At 51.6% G+C, this 24,426-nt stretch overlaps 7 protein-coding genes across 7 annotated transcripts; 4 read left to right on the forward strand and 3 right to left on the reverse strand.

Moving 5' to 3' along the window:
- Positions 1–470: 470 nt before the first annotated feature.
- On the reverse strand, positions 471–2,049 carry JCM6883_000660 (complex I NDUFA9 subunit family protein; the record flags this gene model as incomplete). Its single annotated transcript, XM_076633882.1, has 8 exons — positions 471–896; positions 964–1,264; positions 1,330–1,421; positions 1,486–1,580; positions 1,647–1,723; positions 1,791–1,867; positions 1,925–1,968; positions 2,034–2,049. 8 exons carry the CDS (start codon positions 2,047–2,049, stop codon positions 471–473), a joined length of 1,128 nt encoding a protein of 375 aa, XP_076486137.1.
- A 232-nt stretch (positions 2,050–2,281) lies between these two features.
- On the forward strand, positions 2,282–3,146 carry JCM6883_000661 (uncharacterized protein; the record flags this gene model as incomplete). Its single annotated transcript, XM_076633883.1, has 3 exons — positions 2,282–2,347; positions 2,419–2,785; positions 2,860–3,146. 3 exons carry the CDS (start codon positions 2,282–2,284, stop codon positions 3,144–3,146), a joined length of 720 nt encoding a protein of 239 aa, XP_076486138.1.
- Positions 3,147–3,606: 460 nt separating this feature from the next.
- Positions 3,607–4,528, reverse strand: JCM6883_000662 (uncharacterized protein; the record flags this gene model as incomplete). Its single annotated transcript, XM_076633884.1, has 3 exons — positions 3,607–4,053; positions 4,113–4,370; positions 4,439–4,528. 3 exons carry the CDS (start codon positions 4,526–4,528, stop codon positions 3,607–3,609), a joined length of 795 nt encoding a protein of 264 aa, XP_076486139.1.
- A 257-nt stretch (positions 4,529–4,785) lies between these two features.
- Positions 4,786–6,254, forward strand: QRI7 (putative N(6)-L-threonylcarbamoyladenine synthase; the record flags this gene model as incomplete). The annotated part of the gene is made up of 4 exons (XM_076633885.1): positions 4,786–4,903; positions 4,969–5,273; positions 5,394–5,974; positions 6,038–6,254. The coding sequence occupies 4 exons, from the start codon at positions 4,786–4,788 to the stop codon at positions 6,252–6,254; spliced, it is 1,221 nt and encodes a 406-aa protein (XP_076486140.1).
- A 482-nt stretch (positions 6,255–6,736) lies between these two features.
- Positions 6,737–11,619, reverse strand: JCM6883_000664 (uncharacterized protein; the record flags this gene model as incomplete). The annotated part of the gene is made up of 7 exons (XM_076633886.1): positions 6,737–6,820; positions 6,889–7,206; positions 7,271–7,378; positions 7,440–8,593; positions 8,665–8,850; positions 8,913–9,111; positions 9,178–11,619. 7 exons carry the CDS (start codon positions 11,617–11,619, stop codon positions 6,737–6,739), a joined length of 4,491 nt encoding a protein of 1,496 aa, XP_076486141.1.
- A 111-nt stretch (positions 11,620–11,730) lies between these two features.
- On the forward strand, positions 11,731–12,857 carry JCM6883_000665 (uncharacterized protein; the record flags this gene model as incomplete). Its single annotated transcript, XM_076633887.1, has 4 exons — positions 11,731–12,077; positions 12,142–12,274; positions 12,338–12,470; positions 12,529–12,857. The coding sequence occupies 4 exons, from the start codon at positions 11,731–11,733 to the stop codon at positions 12,855–12,857; spliced, it is 942 nt and encodes a 313-aa protein (XP_076486142.1).
- A 392-nt stretch (positions 12,858–13,249) lies between these two features.
- PRP8 (U4/U6-U5 snRNP complex subunit PRP8) lies at positions 13,250–22,845 on the forward strand (the record flags this gene model as incomplete). The annotated part of the gene is made up of 28 exons (XM_076633888.1): positions 13,250–13,324; positions 13,405–13,626; positions 13,692–14,792; positions 14,858–14,933; positions 14,996–15,402; positions 15,471–15,637; positions 15,703–15,858; positions 15,921–16,068; positions 16,131–16,841; positions 16,911–17,021; positions 17,086–17,590; positions 17,662–17,841; positions 17,920–18,026; positions 18,108–18,144; positions 18,214–18,349; positions 18,417–18,680; positions 18,742–18,777; positions 18,839–18,898; positions 19,021–19,065; positions 19,153–19,262; positions 19,330–19,496; positions 19,659–20,136; positions 20,203–20,361; positions 20,426–20,909; positions 20,973–21,360; positions 21,431–22,252; positions 22,312–22,745; positions 22,812–22,845. 28 exons carry the CDS (start codon positions 13,250–13,252, stop codon positions 22,843–22,845), a joined length of 7,620 nt encoding a protein of 2,539 aa, XP_076486143.1.
- Between the last annotated feature and the right edge of the window lie 1,581 nt (positions 22,846–24,426).

The following is a 24,426-nucleotide window of genomic DNA, read 5'->3' on the forward strand; positions in this document are numbered from 1 at the left end:
TGGTATGTAAGGTGTACAGTCGAAGAGTGAAAGGAATGGGAAAAGGAAGAAGAGTCGCAATCTCAGCGCTGAGTGGGGTGAATTGACCGCTCGGATTTCGCAGAGCTGGGACGTCAGCTACTCTGCCTGAAGTGGTTCAGAGTCACATCTGGCTCTTTGATGCTCGAGCGAAAATTCTCGAAGATTTTGGCGCGAAATTTTGCGAAACCTCGAAAAGTTCTGTCACAATCGCCTCTCCATTTTCGTGACAAGAGAACCACGGGCGAGATACTTGTGCAACTAGTTACAGCGTTGCCGATTCAGAGAGAATTTTATGGTGGAAGGCCAAAAGACAAGAAAGACAAAACACGAAGAAAGAAGAAAGGAAAACGAGGACGATATGTAGAAGAAGACTAGATGGTGGGATCAGCCGACTCTAAAGCCGAAGATGTAGAGTCGTAGTGAGCGAGGAAGAGAGAGAGAAGGATGATCTAGGGAAGGGTGTGGTAAACGGGTTTTCGAAGTTTGATACCTCCCTCCTGAATCGGTAAATCGGCATAACTCGCTCCCCTATACCTACGAAGGAACTGAATCGCGATATCCTCCAACACATCCGGCTCGATTCCGAGCTCGGCGAATCCTAATTCTCCCTGCTTCGTAGGTAAATCGTTGATGTACCTTCGAGTAACCTCGTCGGGACTGAGAGTAGGCCACCAGACTAGATCCCATACACGACTCAACGCGGCGAGGAGGGGTTTGGGGAAGTTGGGACCACGGAGCTTCTTGAGAGTGAGGGCTTCGGTCATGCGGAGAAGTTGTTCGAAAGTGTAGGTACGGGGACCGGGGAGGGAGAAGGTTTCACCGACAGTCGATTTGGCGGTGAGCATAACGTTGAGAGCTGCTGCTACGTCGAGGACCTATCGTCATGCGAGAGTAGGGTCAGAAACGAAAACACGGCAGAGATTGAGAAAAGACTCGACATACGTGAACAGGAGCAATCTTGGTTTCGCCGTGGTTGACACGGTAAACCGAAGGCGACACTGCAAGGGTGTTCAACAATCGATCCTCGTGACCGTACATCCATCCGGGTTTGACAATCGTCGCATCAGAGAACGCCTCCTTGACAGCTTGTTCTCCCTCGAATTTCGATCGGTAGAAAGCCGAAGCGGAATCAGGGGCAGAGTTGAGGTGAGAGACGTGGACTAGTCGAGAAACACCGGATTGAGCGGCGATACGGGCGATTCGTCGAGCTCCCGAAACGTGAACGTCGTTGAAATCAAAGTTTCTGTGAGAGCCGTACTCAAGCATTAATTGGGTCAGTGAGAGAGAGCTAATCCGGGAGGGGCTCACTTGGTCTTGTAATCTCGACCGACGAGGTTGTAGACCGTGTCAGAGTGTCGAAGGCATTCTTCGATTTGAGTGTCGTTGTTCAAATCCCATTCCTGCGCAACTACAGCGTCAGGTTCTTTGTCCTTGTATCATTTGATGTGGAGACAAGAGACTGACCATAGGAACGATTTGACCCAAATCACCGCAAACCCTCAAATGTCTCGCTTCGTCGGCATCTCGGTAAGGAATAACGACTTGAGTACCGGCTTTCGCTGGATGCTCTCGTAGCAGCACTCAGTGTCTTTACGAAGCGCAGAGCGTGGGCAACGAAAACATACCAAGTTTCGAGACGAGGTAACGACCGAGGAATGAAGTTGCTCCGAAGACAGTTACGGTGTGTCCAGTAGCCGAATGCCTATCATAGAGACCCAGACCATGTCAGCTGTTGCACAGAGAGATAGAGGAGAGGAGAAGGAGCTCGCCTTCCTCCAGGTCCAGAACCGATAAAGATTCGTCCAGGTTGAGTAGGAGCCGCGGTGATCTGGTTGCTCAAGGATCTCTGTAATCGTGGATGTCAGCTCGAGCAGTCTCACGAGGAGGGAGAGGGAGAACTTACTGAACCCGCGGGGGATGAGATGAGACTCGATTTCGCGAGTGAAGCTGATCGCGCGCGAATAAGATTAGCACGGAGCAATATGTAGAGCTCGAAGGAATGTATCACTCACAGATACGAGCAGCCATGACCGAGTGAAGGAAACTGATGGAATCCGAAACTGAATCGGTTCGAATTGGTTGGTTTCGCTCTCTTTCCTACACTCACGTCGCTGTTTCTAATCGACTTCAGAACTCCTCGGTAGCCGCAAGGAAGTGAAAGTGATTACGTCCGGCCCGCCTAACTCTGAACTCTCCTTTTCCCGCTCGTTTCTTCTCGACTTTCTACCGCGTGTTGCCGCGCTCTCTTTCACCTTCCGAGATGCCTTCTACTCCTCAAGTCGACGTAGAGATCAAAGCCGTCACGGTCGAGGACCTCCCCGTGATCGTAAGCTTCCGACGCTCCTCCGAAATTTCCGAAAGACTCACGAAACCCTCTCTTTCCCCTTCATCCGTCAGGCGCAAGGCAATATCGACACTTTGACTCCTTTCCACGACTCGATGGAACATCTTCCTCATCTTCCCGACCGAATCGAACGCCAATCACGTCGTCTCTCCAAACTTTTATCGAATCCTTCCGTTGATTTCCGCAAAGCCGTCCTCAAATCGACTGGCGAGCTCGTAGGTTGCGCATTATGGATGTTCACTCGTCAAGGGGAGAAACCGAGGAACTTGAAGAGACGGTTCGTGGAAGTTGTGCGAGAGGGAAAAGAGAAAGAGGAGGAAGAGGACGAATGGAAGGGAGTTGACTGGGAGAAATGGAATGCGTGTTGGAATGAGTGGGATGCGGTTAGGGATGGGCTGATGAACGGGAGAGAACATTGGTGTACGTATCTCGATTTTCGAGCGTGTCGCGAATGAGCTCGATTCTAACTCAACTCGTCTCTGTGCGGTGTGTAGATCTCGTCCCGCTCTGGGTTCTCCCCGCCTTCGAAGGGAAAGGGATCGGACGACTTCTACTCAACGAGAAGATCGCTCAATGCGATCAAACGAATCCTTCGACCCCAATCTATCTCGAAGCCTCGAAGCAAGGAAAACCTTTATACTCGAAACTCGGCTTCCGACAATACGGAGAGAGCTATTACTGCGAGATGATCAGGTGGGGCGAAGGGAACGAGAAGGATCTCGATCGGTGTGAGGAAAAGAAGAAGGAGTTCTTGGAGAAATCGGGGAGAAAGGAATGGTAGAACGATGGACGGCATCCTTACGCAGCATTAAGCATATCCTTACGCATTCGAAACAGCATCGAGCTCATTCATCTCGGAATTTTGTGAAAGAGATCGTTCAATCTCACGAATCCGTTGATTAGGCGACAGAGTGACTTTCCAGAACTGCGAGCGACGACGAGAGAACCAAGGAAGACACAGGAGTAGAACGAGTATAACTGAGGGGTAAAGCAACGAGTAGAGGGTATAGGTACGAAGGAGAAAGAGAGAACGATTCCGAAAAGTAAATAACGAGACTAGGGTACGGTCAAAGAAAGGGGCAAGACAGGGGAAACGACATGAAGAGGGTTGCTTGGTAGAGATGCGTGGGTGAACGAGTCCGTTTTTTGCGAGGGTTGCGAGAACGAGGATAGCAACGAAGCGAAATTTTGTTTTTTGATCTTGTTGGAAAAGAGGTCCGTGTAGCCTTTCCGAACGAGGCCTAGGAAGTATAAACGACATGGGTGTAGTGACCTGGGATCCTCTGTTGACATTTCTCGCAATCCGATCTGAACCCCATCGTGATTTTCCATCCGCCTTTCCCTTGACTTTGTTGCTGTTGTTGTTGGCTCGAATCCATCGATACATCGTTATCTCCCTCGTTCATCTGATTGTCAGAGTCAGGAGGCGGGAACGGTTGTTGAAGGATTTGACCGTCTGCCGAATGACCGAGGAATCCAGTCGGAGTCGCGTTCATACCTCCTCTTCCGGCTAGTGAAGAACTCGAAGAAGAAGAACGGGTCATCGGAGGAGAACCGGCGAGGTGATGGTGGAGAGGAGGAGCGTCGTGTGGTGGAGCGGGAGGAGGGTTGAAGGGAGAAGAGGTCGAAGAACGAGAGAGAGGCATCGCTGGAAGAGGAGGACCGTCCATGACGTCTTGGTGCATCTGCTGTGACAGCTGCTCCCTCAGTACAGACTCGTCTCGAGAAGTAGAGAGAGAGACCTCACAGTATGCTCGGAATCCATCATTTCGTCTCCGTCTCCAAATCCTCGTCCTTCTTCTTCCCTGACCGTTCCCACTGGAGTAACGAGATGCAAATCTTCTGTACGTTGCAGCCAATCCAGACCGGGACTAGATCGTTCCGAGATTGGAGTTCCACCATACGAAGCTTCGACTGAAAGACTGCGATGGAAATTTGGGAGAGCGGAAGCGGAAGTAGGGACGGGTGCGTAGATCGAGGGGACGTAAGAGGGTGGTGCGCGTCTCTGTTGATCGTCCAGAGAGGTCAGTGACGAAAGAAACACGACGAGAGATGAGATGTGAGATGACTTGCTTTCGAGGGAGGAGAAGGGGATTTCGATTGACGGCGCTTCAGGGAGTGACCTGGTGAGCTCCGTGGAGCTTCCACACGCGCGCCATACATCTTGGTGAGAGTGAAAGGTGAAAGAGAGGAATCAAAGAGCCGCGAGCGCGATTCGCTCTCGCTTCTCTACCACACACTCGATTCGATTCAAACCGGCCAGAGGAGCCAGTCCGGAGCTCAGCATTGCCCAGGTGAGCGTCCTTTTTTCTCCTTGGCTTCCGATTGTCGTGCTGACTTTTCCTTCAACTTCCCTGCTCTGCTCCAGGCCACCCCTCCTCAATTGTAGACAAGTGCAACAGAGGCGCATTTGATCTGCGATGCTGCTTAGATTCCATCACTGTCGATCGCTCCTCAAACCGATATCGGCCCGCCGTTTCGTCTCAACACAAATCGATCGCAAACCTCTTCTCGTTCTTGGACTCGAAAGTTCCGCAGGTGAGCACGTCCTGGACACATTGTATCTTCGGCGGTAAGCTGACCCTTTCTCGCGACTGCGACAGATGACTCCTGCGCTTCGATCGTTTCATCCACTCGCGAAATCCTCTCGAACGTCGTCTTGAAACAGAACAAGATTCACGAATCTTTCGGCGGTATCCATCCTTTGCACGCTCAGGAAGCTCACCAACGTAATCTTCCACTCGCCATCAAGCTCGCCCTCGAAGAAGCAAAAGTGAAAATCGACGATTTGGATGCGATCGCGTTCACAAGAGGCCCGGGGATGTATGGATGTCTGAGCGTGTGCGCTGGAGCCGCAAAAGCTCTCGCTGCGGCGTCGGGGAAACCTCTGATAGGTGTACACCACATGGTCAGTACTCTCTGACTTTCGCCATATTTCGAGGGTCTCTCTTTCGTTGAGCGACACGACTTCAACCGGACGAGCTGACTGACGTCCGCGCATCGTCACCACTTCTACCTCTCTATGCAGCAAGCTCACGCCTTGACTCCTTTCCTCACCGCTTCCCCAACATCCCCCGCTCCTGTCTTCCCTTTCCTCACACTCCTCCTTTCCGGAGGTCACACCCTTCTCCTTCTCTGCACCTCTCCGAATCAATTTCGGATCCTCGCAACGACTCACGACGAATCGATCGGTCAATCCTTCGATAAAGCAGCGAGAGACCTCGAAATCCCTTGGGAGTTAGGGAAAGGATCGCCTGGCGCAGCTCTCGAGAGCTTCGCTTTCACCCCACTGCCCGACTCACCGACCCCTTCTAGCACACATCAGGAGGTCACGAACTACGACTTCCCAATCCCGTTTCGAAACCAACTTTCGTTTTCTTACGCTGGATTGAGATCCGCTTTGACTCGAATGATTACGACGAATCCGGTCGAAACGATGTCGTTGCTTCAGAAACAGTCAATCGCGAAAGGGTTCATGGTCGCCGCGTTCAAACAGGTCGAGGAGAAACTCGCGATGGGGTTGAGGAAGATTGAGCAAGAGGAAGGAATTCAGGTCGAAGGATTGGTCGTCAGCGGTGGAGTCGCTTCCAACACTTATCTACGAACTCAGTACGTCTCTATACCCCTATCATTGAGAGGAGCCTCACGGATTGACTTCGGGGCCGTTCGCAGGCTTCGTGCGAAATTGGATCAACTTTCGCCAAACCGATCAATCCCGCTTCATTTCCCGCCACCCGCACTATGTACGGATAACGCGGCGATGATCGCATGGGTTGGAATAGGACGACTCGAAAGAGGGAGAATCGATGAATTGGAGGTCATGCAGAAGAGCAAATGGGGAATCGAGGATTGTGAGGCGGACTTTGAGGACCGGGAGGAGAAACAATGAGACGGGTCAGGTCGATTGTCGAAGCGCTAAGCGCGGGCCGCTTCAGTCAACCGCCGAGGAGGATGGGAGAAAACTAGCGAAAGTCGAACGGAAGCTTCGCGGAGAAGTTTTGGTTGTGCTCGCCTTCACCTCAGCTTCTTTGAGGATGCTACTTCGTATGGGTGAGCTTCTTTTCTTCGTCTGGGGTCTTGAACATACTAAGTTTGTCTCCTTCGACAGCTCAAGATCCCTCCGCGAAACTTTCGACCTATCTACCTCGAGCACTCCGTGGCAGCTTGACGCATCGGTCCCTCCGTGTGCAGAAAGGCGAGGTGAGAGCAAGACGTTTGAGAGACAACCTTGAATATTCTCTGCTAGAGACGTTTCTTTCGGAGACAGCAGACACAAATGCAATTTACAGTACGAAAGACTACTCACTGTTTTAAACAGACGAAACAGCATATCCAAGAGAAAGAGAGGGAGAGAGAGCAGGTTGAAAGCGATCAGTGACCTGCTTTAGCGATGAGTCGTCGAGACTCTGAAGGGGTAAAGTGAAGGATGACGCCTAAGACGGAAATGAGATGGGGCTGTTGGGCGTTCGAGAACGACTAGTCAGTCTCTGCTTCGTATTCGACCTAGGAGATGCCCTGCTCACCCTCATTTCTGGTTTTTCCAAGAACTGCAAAATCACGTTTCGAAGGTATTCGAAGTTGAGAGCTTCGTCAGCCGAACCATTCGCTCTCGCCGTTCCGCCTAGTCCTCCCGTTGCTGCACTAGCGAGGGAAGAGACGCTTGCCGAAGGGGAGATCACTTGACTCGTTGTTGTCGAAGGGACAGCTTCGGGTGAGCCTGGTTGGCCGTTCGCGGGGGAAGACGAGCTGGCAAAGGAGGAGAAGTAACCGACACCGGGATGTCGTTGCTTCTCGGAGAGGAGGACGCCAGATTGAAGTTTTCGAAGTTCTTCTCGGAGAGTCTGCGATCACGTCAAAGCACTTAAGCGACACTCATCAGCCTCACTAAAGAGAAAGGACGCTCACCTTGTTGTTTGAGCGGAGGGTCGACTCCTTCGCCTGGACTTCTGGAAGTCGCGCTTCAAGCTCGGCTGCTCGTTGAACTCGATCACCCAATTCTTCTCGAACAGCAATCTAAGGGCCCGAAGGCTCATCAGCATCAGAACCTTGTACAGAGATGAAAGAGGGAGCTCACCTCGGCGTTTATGGATCTGTCAGCGTCTTGCTTGACCGACTTGAGCATCTCTTCGAGATTCTGGAGCCGTTTCTCGAGTTCCGATTTCGCCTTTTCAGCTTCAATGATCTTCGCGTCTCGTTTTTGACTGTTCTGTACGCTTTCGGCATAGTCGAGATCCTTTTGAGCGAGAGCCGCTCGCATCCGTTCGACCTCCTTCAATCGATCTTGCATGTTTCGACCCATCTCCTCTTCCGTCTCGCGGCGATCCTTCTCCAACTGTGTCGATCTCGACTCGAGTTCCCGAATACGAGATTCATATCTAGCCTCCGTCTCCGCGAGAAGCTTGCGAGCGTTTGAGTCGTCCCGGTTCGTCTCCCTCTTCGATCGTTTAACCTCGTCCAATTCGTCAGCGAGGGCAGCGATACGATCCTTCGCCTCTTGTAGTTCGTACTCGAGCTCAGTCGTACGTCCTCGGAGCGTCTCTTCGTCGGCTTTCGTCGCTTCGATCTCTTCCGTCTTCTTTTGAGCTTCTTCGAAGACTTGATCTCGACTCTTCGTGAGATCCTTGACGGCAGCCTCGAGTTGAGCGATTCTAGAGTCCTTCGCCGAGAGCTCCTTGGCTTGAGTAGCCTTGACGTGAATCGCGTCGAGTTCGAATTGACCTCGTTTCGAAATCGCCTCTTTCTCGTATCTTTCCTTGAGAAGTTGGTTCTCCCGTTCGAAACCGGCCTTGAGCTTGTTATTTTGAGCTTCGTGTGCCGTCCTGAGAGAAACGATCTCCTTGTCGAACCTCGCTCGATCGTTTTTGAGCGTGTCGAGGGCGTCCTTTTCCGCCTTTTTCGATTTCTCGAGCTCTTGATCGTTCGCCGTCTTCTCTTGTTCGTTCTTAACGAGCTTCTGTCGGAGGGCGCGAAGCAGACTGAGGGCTTTGACTCGTTTCTCCTCCTCCTCTTTCGCGACGAGTTTGAGTTTGTCGTACTCCTCGGCTGCTTTAACGATCTCCTGTCGCGTAGCTGCGGCCGATTTGTCCGCGGCGGCGAGCTTGTCGTTCGCCTCTTCGAGTGAAGCATTTCGTGCGGCGAGAGAGTCGCGAAGAGCGTCGATTTCGGATTGTTGCGATTGATGCTCGAGTCGATGAGTGTCTCGAAGTTCTTCGACTCTGGACTTTTGCTCTACAATATCATTTCGACCGAAGAACAGCGTCAGCGTTTGTTCTCGAAGAGCTGATCGAGGCGAAACTGACGATCGAGTTGACCTGACATCCTCCTCACTTCGTCCATGCCCATATCAGCTTTCATCTTCAGGTTCCGCAGTTCTGCTCCGAGAGCTTCGGTATCGTCGATGGAGGAGATCGAAGGGATGAGTTCAGAGAGGAGGGAGTCGAGAGAGGATTTCAGAGACTTGAGTTCTTCGTGAGAAGCGGAAAGTTCTGTTAGTCGTGATCGTGAGGGTCAGCTCGTTTCAGTCGGATCGAGAGGGTGTTGTGCTCACCAACGAAGCGAGAGTCTTGCGAGACAGACACAGATCGCTCGCGTGCTGCTCCTTCGGACGATTCGGCGGGTTTCGGATCTGCAGGTGGTTCACTCGTGCCCGGAGTAGCCTGCTCTGGCTCGACTTGGAGAATCTGTTGTGAAGAGGAGTCCGATTCCTCCGATTTCATTGGCGCTGTTTTCGAGACGACTTCCTCGACCTGCGAGGGAGATGAAGACTTCTGGTCCAAGGCTGTGCTTTCGTCTTTCGATGCAAGCTCGGAAACCTTCGCGCTATCGTCACCCGTTTCCGTCGATACCGACTCGAGAGGGAGGGGCGCGTCTTGAGATCCGGAAGCTTCCTCCTCCTGCACCGTTGACTCGTTTGCTGGAGATTCGTCTTGCGGTTCGACCTGAGTAGACGTCTCGACGTGATCGATGGCGATCAAGGTTCCGTTCGTGTCGAGTTGATCAGAATTTTGATCAGCATCGGCCGGCTCCTCCTCCAACTTGCTTTCTTGCGGAACCGGAGTCTCCGTTTTGAGTTCGTCTTCGACCGTAGTCGCTCCTTCAGATACCACAACTTCACTCTCCTCTTTCTCTGTCTTCCTTTCTCCCTCTGATTCGACGGGTAGCTCGGGCGCAACGTCCCCACTAATAGTACTTCTGTTCTCTTCTCCAACCTCGACAGATGCTCCCTCCGTTCTCTCCCGCGAGTCTCCCTCTTTGTCCTCCTGCTCGATTTCCAAAGGCTCCTGTACCGTCTCGGCTTCGTCCAAGATGAGCTTCTCCCGATTCGGATCAGTTTCCGGTTCTTCGACAGAAGGTTGTTCAGGTTCGACGATCAACTCGTCGAGATTGATCTTGTTGTGCTCGACTGACTGCACCTCCTCCTCCTCATCGGTTCTCGGGTCGTGCATCGATTCTGGTACGGCTGCGGCAGATGAGACAGCAGGAAGTTGTTCTTCAACAAGTTCGATGCCGCGATCGAGAGAAGTCGGTGTTTTTTCGTCGGCATGTTCTGGTTTGACTTCAGAGGGCTTTTTGGGGGAAGGAGTAGAATCGATGTCGATGTCGGTAGACTCATAAGTCGAAGGCGGTAGAACGTCTGCAGGAGGGGCGGAAGAGATCGAGTCGAGTTGATCAATTACGGATTCGTGTGAAGATTCGTCGACGGGTTGAACCTCGTCTTGAGATCGAGTTGGCGTTTCAACTGAGATCTCTTGCGACGAAGGAGGTTCTGTGTGTGCGCTATTGGCGAGATCTTCGATGTCTTCTGGATAATCCGAAGGTCCAACCTCGTCTGCGTCGTGAATGGGCGGAGCAACTTGAGTTTCGAGGTCGGGAAGGGAGCTTTCAGCGTGCACAGAGTGTTTAGGAGAGGAAGGGGAAGAGGAAGCGATGTCGAGTGGAGGAGTTGCAGCGGGAGTGAAGGGTTCGGAGAGGGGGTCGAGGAGGGATCTGGGTTCTTCTTTCGGGATCGATTCTTCTGTCTCTCGCGTCTCAATCGCACCCTCCTGTTCCTCGATCATGATTCCTGGCTCTGCTTCTCGCTCCGCGATAGGCTCATTTTGCTCCTTCTTCTCTCCCTCACTTTCTGGCTCTTCGCCCTCAACTTCTGGCAAATCCCACCCATCTTCTTCTTCCTCCTCCTCGTTTTTCTGTTCACTTTCTAGGGGTTCGATCTCTTCCTCTTTCGTGTCGAGTGGATCAGCTCCCATCGTTGAAGGTCGAGGAGTGTCTGCCGTGAGATCGTGTTCGGCGTCAAGAGACTCTTGTTGTAGATTTGCGAGAACGGGGTTGACGGGATCTGCCGGTGGCGAGGAGGGAGGGAGTGTCGCGTTATCTGTCGATGGAGCTTCCATGGTAGCCGATTCTGGAAATGCTGTAGCCGTGTTATCGTCGAGGAGGGAAGTCGAGATCGAATCGAGAGGCAGAGATTCGGCGGGCGGCTTCGTTTCGACTGCGGCGGAAGGTTCTTCGACAGGGTCACTGAGGTCGAGCAGAATGTCGGTAGCTGGAGGCTCATTCTTCGTCGGCGGTTCTGAGCTTTCCTCCGGTGCGGTTTCTCCCTCATCGTCTCCCCCTCCTACTCCCCAAGCATCCTCATCGTCCTCTTCAGCTGTCTCCGCAGCGACCATGTCCCTCTTCTCCTCCTGTTCTGCAGCGATCGGTGTCGGTTCTGAGCGAATTGGACTCTTCTGCGAGTTTTCTCCTTCTTCTCGTTCCTCCCGCTCTTCAAGTTCCTCTAGCCTGCCTTTTCCCTTTCCTCCTCTATCTTCCAACTCCCTCTCTTTGATATTGTCCGTCTGACTTCTCACACTATCCATACTCGTCGTCCTCCTCGCAGTCGGAGAAGTGACATTTTGACCCGGTCCTCCATCTAGACTCGCTCTCGCCGCGTCAAAGCTCTGTCTTCCTTTACGTAGACTCGCTCGGAGACTAGAGAGTGCCGAATCGGCTAACTGCGACGCGGATTGTTGAGCATTCGAGAGACTCGTTGGCGAGAGAGGTAGAGTAGATCCAGAGTTCGTTCGGGCGGGTGATTCTCGGGTCGATACGGGAGGAGTTTGCTGTCTCCTCGTCGACGGGGAGGAAGGTTGTGAAGAGCCGGCAGTGGGAGGGGGAGGAACAGTAGGTGGTGCGACAGCAGAGAGGGTCGATTCAAGGTCGTGAAGCGATTCCTGGAACTTATCCTGGAGTGATTTGAGGTTCAAGTTGGCCCACATGACATCTGAACACGCGTTTCGGAAGGGCGGAGTTAGTAGAAAGTGGAGAGAAGGAATCCAAGCGATGAAGCTCTCTCTCCCCTTTTTACGCTACTCTGATCGAGTCGACTAATGGCTAGAGGCAAAGGAACACCAAAACGAAACCAGGTCGACCCGGATTTCTCCCCGACCTCGCCTGCCCCTTCTCCTTCTCCTTCAACACCGCAAAGAAGAAACCAGACTGCCTCCTCCGCCTCCGGAACGAACTCGCCTAGGACAGCTATCTCTCTATCGCAAGCTCAAGCTCCAGACAGGCCGACTCGAGGTCCTTTACCTGCGAGCGCCGAGACAACTTACCATCAGAGGTTGCGAGGTATTCTGCTCGATTGCAAGAAGCTGAGACGGCAATGGAATGAGCTAGTCATCAGAGGGCTCGTGGGAAGAGTCAGAGCAGCAATCGAGCTCTGGGTCGATGTCGAGTGAGTTCCCACTACCTGTCAAACTTGAATCGAAAACTGAAATCTCGATGGTTTCGCACCCTAGATCAACGATGAAGCAGATCCAGGAGATGAAAGCGACCAATAAGGTCACTCAAGTCAAAGCAGGGTACCTCTTCGCGCAGAGTGCAAAGCTTAGCGATCAGCTCGAGGCAGTCGAAGCAGTCTTTACGTCTCTCGCAAGTTTTCGCTTCCGCCCCTTTATTTGTGCACACTCGCTAAGACTCTCTATGGTCCAACAGAATGAGGTGCATACTGGCATGCTACAAGTTGTCGAACGAGCGGAATGGCTAGTGGTCGAAGCGGCAAAGACGCGAGGCACCCTGTTTGCATTTCGAGAGCCTATGTGGGTTACTTGGCCTCTCAGTCGATTCGGTATGCCTTTCCTCTCAAACTGACTGAGCGGATCGCTGACACGAAGGTGGTTGTTCAGCCGACGCGATCGCTCAACTATCGACTCCTTACACATCTTCTTTCACATTGATCCGACAACTTCTTGATACCCTGACAACCTTCCCTCCTCTGCCATCACATCTTTCCCCGACGAACGAAACCGCCGTTATCAAGTCTGCTTCTTCAGATTCGCAAAAGCAGAAAACGAAAGAAGACAAATCTCGACCTCGACCGACTTCGGAACAATTGCAAGCTTCCCTCAGCTTATTGGCCGTTCAACCTCTACTGCCCGGGAAGCAGGGAGACTGGGGGAGTGAAGGGTGGGACGAATTATTGACTGTCGAGGTCGGTGGATGGGGTGAGAAGTGAAGGCACTGGGAGACTTTAAGAGACGGATCAGTTGGCACGATAGACGAACGGATGGATAAGAAGGATCAGTTGGCACGATAGACGAACGGATGGATAAGAAGGATCAGGCTGAGGCGTGTTGTTGTACTACGTATCTTGAACTCTGCAAATGCTCTCGAAGCGAGATTTTCATTTTGTTCTCGTTTCCCTGTATTCTCGCTCACGATCTGTGATTCGGTTTCTCGCGGCGCTGCTTGCATTTTGACGAGATTGAAATTCAGAATCTAGGGATCTCACGCTCGTAGGTGTCGAAACGTAATTTGAGGGAAAAGTAATGAGAGCGATTATCCAGAACCGCCAAAAGGCTTCGATCCACTCTTTGCTTGCCACCACTTTCTCGCCGCGACTTCGATATGGCAGGACCTCCACCAGGGTTCGTTCCTCCGACAGAGGGATCAGGATCTACTCTACCGATGCCCATTTATCAGGTTCGTTCTGCTCGCCGCTGTGCAGAGGAAACCTACCTACCTCGAAATCGCTAACTCTCGTCTCGTCTCGCGCGATGTAGGAACCTCCCGCGATGTCGCAAGAGCAACTTGAACAGAAATCACGCAAGTGGCAAGCTCTGCAAGCGAAGCGATTCTCGGACCGAAAGAAGAAGACCGCATTCGTCGACACGGGTAAACAACAACTACCGCCTGAACACTTGAGGAAAGTCATCAGGGATCATGGAGATATGTCGAATCGTAAATTCAGACAGGACAAACGAGTTCACTTGGGAGCGTTGAAGGTGAGAGTTTCTCGAGATCTTTCAGGATCGAGCAGGAAGCTGATCCGCTTCGCTCGCGTTTGTAGTATGTTCCTCATGCGGTCCTCAAGTTGTTGGAGAACATGCCGATGCCCTGGGAACAAGTTCGAGAAGTACCCGTGATTTACCACATTACGGGAGCGATCACTTTCGTCAACGAAGTCCCAAAGGTCGTTCCTCCGGTTTATCACGCTCAGTGGGCTACGATGTGGTTAGCGATGAGGAGGGAGAAACGAGATCGAAGGCATTTCAAGCGAATGAGGTTCCCTCCCTTCGACGATGAAGAACCTCCTCTCGATTACGGAGACAACGTCCTCGATACCGAGCCTCTCGAAGCAATCCAGCTCGAACTCGATGAAGAAGAAGATGCGCCGATTCTCGACTGGTTCTACGATTCTCGACCTCTCCTCGACACGCCTCACATCAACGGTTCTTCATACAAAATCTGGAACCTCGACTTGCCTCAGATGTCGGCTTTGTACCGATTCGGTCGTACCCTCCTCTCCGACTTCAACGACAAGAACTACCACTACCTCTTCGAACCGAAAGCATTCTTCACCGCGAAAGCGCTCAACGTCGCGATTCCAGGAGGACCTCGCTTCGAGCCACTCTTCCGAGACGCCGACAATTTCGACGACGACTGGAACGAGTTCAACGATATCAACAAGGTCATCCTTCGTCAACAGATCCGAACAGAATACAAAGTCGCCTACCCTCACCTCTACAACTCTCGACCTCGTTCAGTACAAGTCGGTTCTTACCACGAACCTCACAACCTCTACATTCGTACCGAAGATCCCGACCTCCCCGCGTTCTACTACGATCCCATCATTCACCCCATCTCTTCTCGAGGAGTCGCGCCGAAGAACGAAGTCGTTTCTCACGAAGATACCGTCTTCCCTCCCGATTTCGACGACGAAGAGGATGATTTCTTGGTGCCCGAAGGATGTGAAGCGTTCTTGGAGGATGAAGAGATTGAGACGGACAGGACGGCGGATGCGATCGCTCTTTGGCACGCTCCTTTCCCTTACAACCAAAGGAGTGGGCGAACGGTCAGGGCTCAAGACGTTCCCCTCGTCAAGGATTGGTACCTCGAACACTGCCCGCCTAATCAAGCAGTCAAGGTTCGAGTTTCTTACCAGAAATTGGTTAGCTTGAATTCGCTCTTCCATTTCTCAAGGCTCGAAACTCACTCCGTCGTTCGCTTTTGCAGCTCAAATGCTACGTCCTCAATCAACTTCGTCACCGAAAACCCAAGGCTCAAACGAAGAAATACTTATTCCGTCAACGTGAGTTTCAGTCGGAGAATCCGCGTGTCGAATTTCAGGCTGATCCTTCGCCCATATCACAGTCAAAGCGACCAAATTCTTCCAGACGACGACGATCGATTGGGTCGAAGCCGGTCTCCAAGTCTGTCGTCAAGGTTACAACATGCTCAATCTCCTCATTCACCGAAAGAACTTGAACTACCTTCATCTCGATTACAACATGAACTTGAAACCGGTCAAGACGCTCACTACGAAGGAACGAAAGAAGTCTCGATTCGGAAACGCCTTCCACCTGTGTCGAGAAATCTTGCGTCTCACGAAACTCATCGTCGATTCTCACGTTCAATACCGACTCGGAAACGTCGACGCCTTCCAACTCGCCGATGGTCTTCAATTCACCTTCGCTCATGTTGGTCAATTGACGGGTATGTACCGATACAAGTACAAGTTGATGAGGCAAATTCGAATGTGCAAGGATTTGAAGCACGTCGTGAGTTTTCTTTCGCGTTCCTTTCGATGAGTCGATATTTGAGCTCACTCATCCGTCTTCAACGCTAGATCTACACTCGTTTCAACACTGGTCCCGTCGGTAAAGGTCCCGGTGTCGGTTTCTGGGCTCCTGGATGGCGAGTTTGGCTCTTCTTCCTTCGTGGAATCGTTCCTCTCCTCGAACGATGGCTCGGCAACTTGCTCGCTCGTCAATTCGAAGGTCGTAACTCCAAGGGGTGCGTTCCTTCTCTTTCGCTGTCGTCGTCTTCAGCTGACTGACCTCGTCACGAGCACGGAACAGAGTCGCGAAAACCGTCACGAAACAACGAGTCGAATCTCACTTCGATCTCGAACTCCGAGCGGCCGTCATGCACGATATCCTCGACATGATGCCTGAAGGAATCAAGCAGAACAAGTCGAAGACGATCTTGCAACATTTGTCTGAAGCTTGGCGATGGTGCGTTCTCTCTCTCGCGGAAGCTTTCTGACCTCTAGCTGACGCTCATCTACTCGATATAGCTGGAAAGCGAACATCCCTTGGAAGGTACCCGGAATGCCGACGGCGATCGAGAACATCATTCTTCGTTTCGTCAAGGCCAAATCGGATTGGTGGACTTCGGTCGCTCACTACAATCGAGAACGTATTCGTCGTGGAGCTACTGTCGACGTGAGTACCACCTTAGCTAGGAAGACTGCTTCAAGACAAGCTGACTCGTCGCATCTCACTAGAAAACCGTTGCGAAAAAGAACTTGGGTCGTCTCACTCGTCTCTACCTCAAGGCCGAGCAAGAGAGGCAAAACTCGTACCTCAAGGACGGTCCTTACGTTTCGTCGGAAGAAGCTGTCGCGATCTACTCGGCTACCGTTCACTGGCTCGAATCTCGCAAATTCGCACCCATTCCTTTCCCTCCTCTCTCGTACAAACACGACACGAAACTTCTCGTCCTCGCGCTCGAGAAGCTCAAGGAAGCCTACAGTGTCAAGGGACGACTCAACCAGTCTCAACGAGAAGAACTCGCCCTCGTTGAACAAGCTTACGACAACCCTCACGAAACGCTCTCTCGTATCAAGCGACTCCTCTTGACTCAACGTGCCTTCAAGGAAGCCGGAATCGAGTTCTTCGACACCTACGACAAGCTCATCCCTTGCTACGACATTGAACCGATGGAAAAGATCACGGACGCTTACCTCGATCAATTCCTCTACTTCGAAGCCGACAAGCGAGGTCTCTTCCCCGCCTGGATCAAACCCGCCGATACCGAACCTGCTCCTCTTCTCGTCTACAAGTGGTGTCAAGGAATCAACAACTTGAGCGAAGTTTGGGACACGAGTGAGGGAGAATGCAACGTTTTGGTGGAAACTCAGTTGTCGAAGGTCTACGAAAAGATCGATCTCACCCTCCTCAACCGACTCTTGCGTCTCATCATGGATCACAACTTGGTGCGCCTGACTTTCTTTTCGAGGGAATGACTGAATGAGCTGACGTTTCTTTTCCTTTCTTCTTTCCAGGCCGATTACTGTACCGCGAAGAACAACATCGTGCTCACGTACAAGGATATGTCGCATGTCAACGGTTACGGAATGATTCGAGGTCTCCAATTCTCCTCGTTCATCTTCCAAGTGAGTTCAGCTCTTCCTCTCGGCCAGCGTCGTTCAAGCGAGTCTGACTCTCTTGTCTCTGCAGTACTACGGTCTCATTCTCGATCTCTTGATTCTCGGTCTCTCGCGAGCAAGTGAAATGGCCGGACCTCCTCAAATGCCCAACAACTTCCTTCAGTTCCGCGACACCGCTACCGAGACTCGTCACCCGATCCGACTTTACTCGCGATACATCGACCGAATTCACATCATGTTGCGCTTCACGGCCGAAGAATCTCGAGATCTCATTCAACGTTACCTCTCGGCGAACCCCGATCCGAATAACGAGAACTTGATCGGTTACAACAACAAGAAGTGCTGGCCTCGTGACTGTAGGATGCGTCTGATCAAACACGATGTCAATCTCGGTCGTGCGGTCTTCTGGGACATCAAGAACCGACTTCCTCGCTCGCTCACTACGATCGAATGGGACGACACCTTCGTTTCTGTCTACTCGAAGGACAACCCTCAACTCCTCTTCTCGATGAGCGGTTTCGAAGTTCGTATCCTCCCTAAGATCCGAAACGTCAACGAGCAATTCACTCTCAAGGGTGAGCATATTCTCCTCTCTCTGGCAAGCTTTCACCTTCTTCGCTGGCTGACCTCTTCTTCGATTCCCCAGATGGTGTTTGGCAACTTGTCGACGACTCTACGAAGGAGCGAACTTCCCAAGCGTTCTTGCGAGTCAGCGAAAAGGGTATCGAAGCCTTCAACAACCGAATCCGTCAAATTCTCATGTCTTCTGGTTCCGCGCCATTCTCGAAGGTCATCAACAAATGGAACACTGCTATCATCGGTCTCAGTGAGTCCAGCTTCATTCGACGCTTGCGAATGCGAAGCACGAGTGTTGACCCATTTTTTGTTTCTTTTCCTTCTCCAGTGACCTACTATCGCGAAGCGGTCATTCACACTCATGAGCTTCTCGACCACCTCGTCAAGGCTGAGAACAAGGTTCAAACACGTGTCAAGATCGGTCTCAATTCGAAAGTGAGTTAATTTCCATCTTTTCCGTGTTTTTCTTTCTTTCTTCTCTTCCTCTACTGATGCTCTCTCGCTCGACATTACTAGATGCCTTCGCGATTCCCCCCCGCAGTGTTCTATTCGCGTAAGTGGCACCGTTGTCTGTTTGTTGTGAGATCTTCGAGCGTTGACGACCTTTTTTCTGATGAAACAGCGAAAGAATTGGGAGGTCTCGGTATGCTTTCCATGGGTCACATCCTCATTCCCGCCTCTGATCTACGCTGGTCGAAGCAAACCGACACTGGAATCACCCACTTCCGAGCCGGTATGGGAGGAGGAAATTCCGAAGTGTAAATCATTCTTCCTCTTTCTCTCCTTCTCCTCTCCAGACTTGACTGACTCTGCCCGCTTCTATAGTCTCATTCCCAACTTGTTCCGTTACATCCAACCTTGGGAGGCAGAGTTCCTCGATTCCGCTCGGGTTTGGTCCGAATACGCGATGAAACGAAAAGAGGCAAACGCACAAAACCGACGTCTCACCCTTGAAGATCTCGAAGATTCTTGGGATCGTGGTATTCCTCGTATCAACACTCTCTTCCAGAAGGATCGTCACACGCTCGCTTACGACAAGGGATGGCGAAACCGAGTCGAATGGAAACAACATCAACTCCTCAAACACAAGTGAGTGTTCGCCTCTCTCGTACTTCTTTGTAGCTTTACTGACTCTCTTTGATCTCTTCAGCCCCTTCTGGTGGACGAGTCAACGTCACGACGGAAAGTGAGTCGATCTTTCCTATTTTCTTCTTCAAGGTCTCGAAGCTGATTGTCTTTGGTTTCAGGCTCTGGCAACTCAACAACTACCGAGTAGATGTCATTGCTGCTCTAGGAGGTATCGAAGGGTACGTCATTGTCATTATTTCGACTAAGATGGAAAATTTTCGCTAACTTTACATTTTTCTTCGCTTTTGTTCCTCCCCTACCTCTACCAACGTTCTACAACGCTATCCTACGCATCCCAAAGCATCTTGGAACACACTTTGTTCTCGTGTACGGCGTTCCCGACATGGTAGGGCGCTTTTTCTCGACTTCGCCGGTATTTTTCCTCGATTTTGGCTGACTTTGACCCATTTCCTCACTTTCTCTCGCATTGTAGGGAAGGATTGTTCTGGGAGAAAGCATGTTTCCAAGCTGGTACTCAAGTCTTGCTCATCGATCGAACTGCGAAGAAGGTTGAGGACGTTACGAAGGAGGACATTCTGCTCGGTGAGTCTTTTCGCGCTCGACTTCGCTTACTGCCGATCAACTGATCTCTCTGCTTCCCTACTTCCAGGTGATGACGGAACTGAACGTCGCATTTCCGACATCGTTACGGGAACCGACAAACTTTACGAGATCAAGATCCTCGCCGTCTCCGAAGCCTCTCTCGAACCCCTCGTCGTTACTGGCAACCACATTCTCGTTCTTCGTCGTGCTGGCTCTGTCGAGGCCAACAACTCCGTACGTTCTGCATTTCTCGAAAAGTCTTCCTCCCCTCGAAGAACGATCTCCCTGTCTGCATCCTCGACCCCGCTGCGTGATCATCCCATTACAACTCGCTCTCAGCACAACCTACAAAGTGTCTCGTGCTCTTTACTGACTGACTACCTCGATCGTGCTTAGAAACACGAAATTGGCGACGCGAACGACTTCAAGGCTCGCGCCCAGCAAGTCGGTGCCGAAGCTCTTGTCGACACCACTTCGAAGGATGAACTCGTCGAGATTACCGTCGAAGATCTCCTCAAGGTCGACGAGCTCGACCGCAAGAGCTGGCAAATGTTCCAAGCCGAATCGAACGGAGAACAAGTCAAGAGCGCCGACGACAAGTCTTTCAGTTTCACGATCGCAAGACAAGAATCGGAATCTCAGTACTTCGGTTTCAAGGTCGACGGCAATCAACGTTTCCTCCGACACGACTTACTCGTTCTCCACAACTCTGGTTTCGAAGAAGCGATGAAGTACAAGAAGCTCACGAACGCTCAACGTTCCGGTTTGAGTCAAATCCCCAATCGTCGATTCACTCTCTGGTGGTCTCCTACTATCAATCGTGCGAACGTGTATGTCGGTTTCCAAGTTCAACTCGATTTGACCGGTATCTTCAGTAAGTTCTTCAGACTCCCTCTCTCTTTGCTCCTCTCGCTTCCGCTGACGACCACCTCCCTTATAGTGCACGGAAAGATCCCTACGCTCAAAATTTCGCTCATTCAAATCTTCCGAGCCCATTTGTGGCAAAAGATTCACGAATCGGTCGTCATGGATTTGTGTCAAGTCTTCGATCAAGAACTCGAAGCTCTTCAAATCGAGACTGTACAAAAGGAGACTATTCGTGAGTATCTTCACCTTCGCACTGCGCTGCATGAAGAAACTGAACCCTCTCTCCTCTCGATTAGATCCTCGTAAATCGTACAAGATGAACAGTTCCTGCGCCGATATCCTCCTCTTCTCTTCCTACAAGTGGAACGTCACTCGACCCTCGCTCCTCACCGACTCGAAGGACGTCATGGACGGAACGACAAGTGCGAAATACTGGGTCGACGTTCAACTTCGATGGGGAGATTTCGATTCGCACGATATCGAACGTTACACTCGAGCCAAGTTCCTCGATTACTCTTCGGACAACATGTCGATCTACCCTTCGCCTACCGGAACTCTCATCGGTATCGATCTCGCGTACAACATGCATTCGGCATACGGAAACTGGATTCCCGGAATGAAACCTCTCGTTCAACAAGCGATGGCGAAGATCATGAAGGCGAACCCTGCGCTCTACGTCCTCCGAGAACGTGTACGAAAGGGACTTCAACTCTACTCGTCTGAACCTACCGAACCTTACCTCAACTCGCAAAACTATTCCGAACTCTTCTCGAACCAAATGTGAGTTTTCTTTCAGTGCCTAGTTCTCGTCTCGTCCTCTACTGACCTAGATTCCTTCCACAGCATCTGGTTCGTCGACGACACGCAAGTTTACCGAGTTACGATTCACAAGACGTTCGAAGGTAACTTGACGACGAAACCGATCAACGGAGCCATCTTCATCTTCAACCCACGTACCGGTCAAGCGTTCATCAAGATCATTCACACCTCGGTCTGGGCTGGACAAAAACGTCTTGGTCAACTCGCGAAATGGAAGACGGCCGAAGAAGTCGCCGCGTTGATTCGTTCCCTCCCCGTCGAAGAACAACCGAAGCAAGTCATCGTTACTCGCAAGGGTATGCTCGACCCTCTCGAAGTCCATCTCCTCGATTTCCCCAACATCGTCATCAAGGGTTCCGAGTTGCAATTGCCGTTCCAAGCTTGCATGAAGCTCGAAAAGTTCGGAGATCTCGCAAGTTTCCTCTCTTTTTCCTCCATCTCTCTTACAATAGTTGGCTAACCTCGACTCGTTCATCTTGCAGATTCTCCGAGCTAGTCAACCTCAGATGGTCTTGTCGAACATGTACGATGATTGGCTCAAATCGATCTCGTCTTACACCGCCTTCTCTCGTCTCATCCTCCTCCTTCGTGCCGTACACGTCAACAACGAAAAGGCCAAGATCATTCTTCGACCCAACAAGACGACGATCACTCAACCTCACCACGTTTGGCCGACTCTCGAAGATGAGGAATGGATGCGAGTCGAAATCGCCCTCCGCGACTTGATCCTTTCCGACTACGCGAAGCGAAACTCGGTCAACACGGCTTCGCTCACTTCTTCCGAAATCCGAGATATCATCCTCGGTATGGAGATCGCCGCTCCTTCGATCCAACGTCAACAAATGGCCGAAATCGAGAAATCGACTGAAGCCGCCGCTCAAGTTACGGCAGTTCAAACGAGGACGACCAACATTCAAGGAGACGAGATCCAAGTTGTCACGACGACTGCGTACGAACAGCAAGTATTCTCTTCCAAGACGGATTGGCGAATTCGAGCGATTTCGGCGACAAACATCCCGCTTCGTCTACAACACGTTTACGTCACGAACGACGACGTCAAGGAGGAACTCCCTACTTTCGTACTCGCCAAGAATGTCATGAAGTCGTTCGTCACTTCGGCCGATCTTCGTGCTCCCGTCGCCGCCTATCTCTTCGGAGCGGCCGCGCCCGACAACGCACGAGTCATCGAAGTCAAGGCTGTAGTTATGGTGCCTCAACGTTCCTCGCAACGTTCTGTCGAACTCGTCAACGATCTTCCTTCTCACCCTCTTCTCTCGGATCTCAAGGTTGTCGGAATCATCTCGGTAAGCTCTTCTGTCTTTCTTCTCATTTTGTGCTTTGCTAACCACACCTCCGTCTACAGACTCAAGCACAAGAGACTCAATCGCTCACCCCGAACGACGCCGTCCTCTTTGCGAAGTTGATGGCTCAACATCAAGAAATCGACGGAACTTCGATCATGCTCACCGTCGCTTTCACTCCCGGTTCCCTCTCTTTGTCGGCCTACGCCCTCACTCCGAAGGGATTCGAATGGGGACGCAACGCAGACCCGAACAGTCCTGCCGGTTACAATCCCGCATCGATGGTTGATCGAGCTCAACTTCTGCTCTCTGACCGTATCCTCGGTTCGACTTTCGCTCCCATCGGAGACATTTGGTCTTACAGTACCGGTCTTGGAGCCGCCTTCTCCCCCACGATGCCTTACGGAGTCACTCTCGTTGGTCACCCTCTCCCGTACTGGCACGAACTTCACCGACCGAATCACTTTGCCTCGTTCGTTGCCTCGGCTGATGATGGGTATGTCTCTTTCTGCTTCTCCATCATAGGAGGTTATTGATACTGATACTTAATTCCTCCCAACAGTGTCGAAGCTGATATGGATGATCCTTTCGCCTAATCCAAAACTCCGTTTTACCTCCCGTTCTTTGTTGAAACCGTTCCTCTTTCCCTCTTTGTGCTTTACCATTACTCGCTCTCGTTTTTCTGTTTCCCTGGTAGTCTGCCTCGTTCAAGTCCAAAAATACTCCTGTAGTTTTATGAGGTTCTCTTCTCGTCGTCTGCCCTTCTCTTTCTTGTCAATCGCTTCATCGAGAGTCCTTTGCGATCCGAAAACTTCTAGCAGAACAAGCTCGCCCGATGCGGAAATGGAGCGAGACTTGGAGGAAGACCTCTGCGTGAGGCAAAAGAGACACTTTCGCAAAAGAGTCTGCGTGTCGCAAAAGTATGTTCGGCGCGGCTGATGGACCATCCATCGACATCGCTTTCTTGCAGCAGTATTTTGAAGCAGACTGAGCTAGTCAACTGATCAGGGCGTAAGAGCCCAATGCGAAAAAGAAAATCCGGCTTCTCGGGATCGAACCAAGGACATTCAGATGAATCTACAAGAGATTAGGGAACCAATTACAGTCTGACGCTCTTCCAACTGAGCTAAAGCCGGTGTAAGGCGTATGAAGGTAGTCAAAATTGACAGTCTCATACTCTTTTGGAACAAAACGACCGGATTGAGCTCGACAACGGTGACAGCATTCAAGCACAGACATGCTGTGGAGAATGTCCCGTTGGGTTGGACGTGAGCGACCCGGACCGGACGTTGCTGAACCGCACTTGATAAGTCTCGCGCTACGGAAGAGGCAAATTACAATCAGCTTGTTCGGGTCCGAGAATCAGAAGGTTCGGAAGTCCATCATTCTGTTCGGCAGTAGAGACCCGCTGATGCCGTATCGACGTGTCTTGTCTTGGCCATAGGTAGGTAGGGCTGGCTCGTCATCTGACAACAGCGCTTGCGACAGCGCCGAGCCGCGCAGGGAGCTTGAGCTTGAGCCTTGTGCGTGCGATGCATCCGTTCCGGGCCTTGTCTTCCAGCAGCTCACGCTAGGGATGGGGTTCGACAGCGGAGAACAGAACGACTGTACAGAGCAAAGAACAAGGCGCTGAAGTCTTGCAAGGCTGTCCCGCGCTCAGGCCGGGTCGAAGCTTTGCATTAAGCGCTTTCACGTCGAGCTTACATCTCCAGACGATATGGTTACAGTATCTCTGACTTTGGTTACAGTATCTCTGACTTCGTTCACCGAGCTCTGTCCTCATCGATTCGCTCTCCAAGGTCCTCCAACCTTGCCTTTTTCTAACTTGACTGACCAACTCTACATTGCTTGCTCTCTTAGATCGACGAAATGCCTGTGAATGTTGGCGACGCTCTATAAGTGAAGCGGCACTCTGAAAGAGGAAATGAATAATGGAGAGGAGAATCGGATGGGAAACCCTTCGACGGGTTCAAAAGAGTCGACGGATCGTGAGCCGTCGAGTGACGTTGTGCCACTGAGGTGGCGGGCGCCTCCTAGCAGCGAGCTGGCCTCAGGCGACGAGCTGAGGCTGAAAATAACTGAGTGAGTCAGAGTGAAGTCATCCCAACGCAGGGGAAACAAAGGAGAATAGAACGTCAATGCGTCCGAGTCTCCTCCCTCCAACCCCCGCAGTGTTC

This window comes from Sporobolomyces salmoneus (genome assembly GCF_050403485.1).
Source record: "Sporobolomyces salmoneus JCM6883 DNA, S_salmoneus_JCM6883_v1_ctg46, whole genome shotgun sequence".
NCBI lineage: Eukaryota > Fungi > Basidiomycota > Microbotryomycetes > Sporidiobolales > Sporidiobolaceae > Sporobolomyces > Sporobolomyces salmoneus.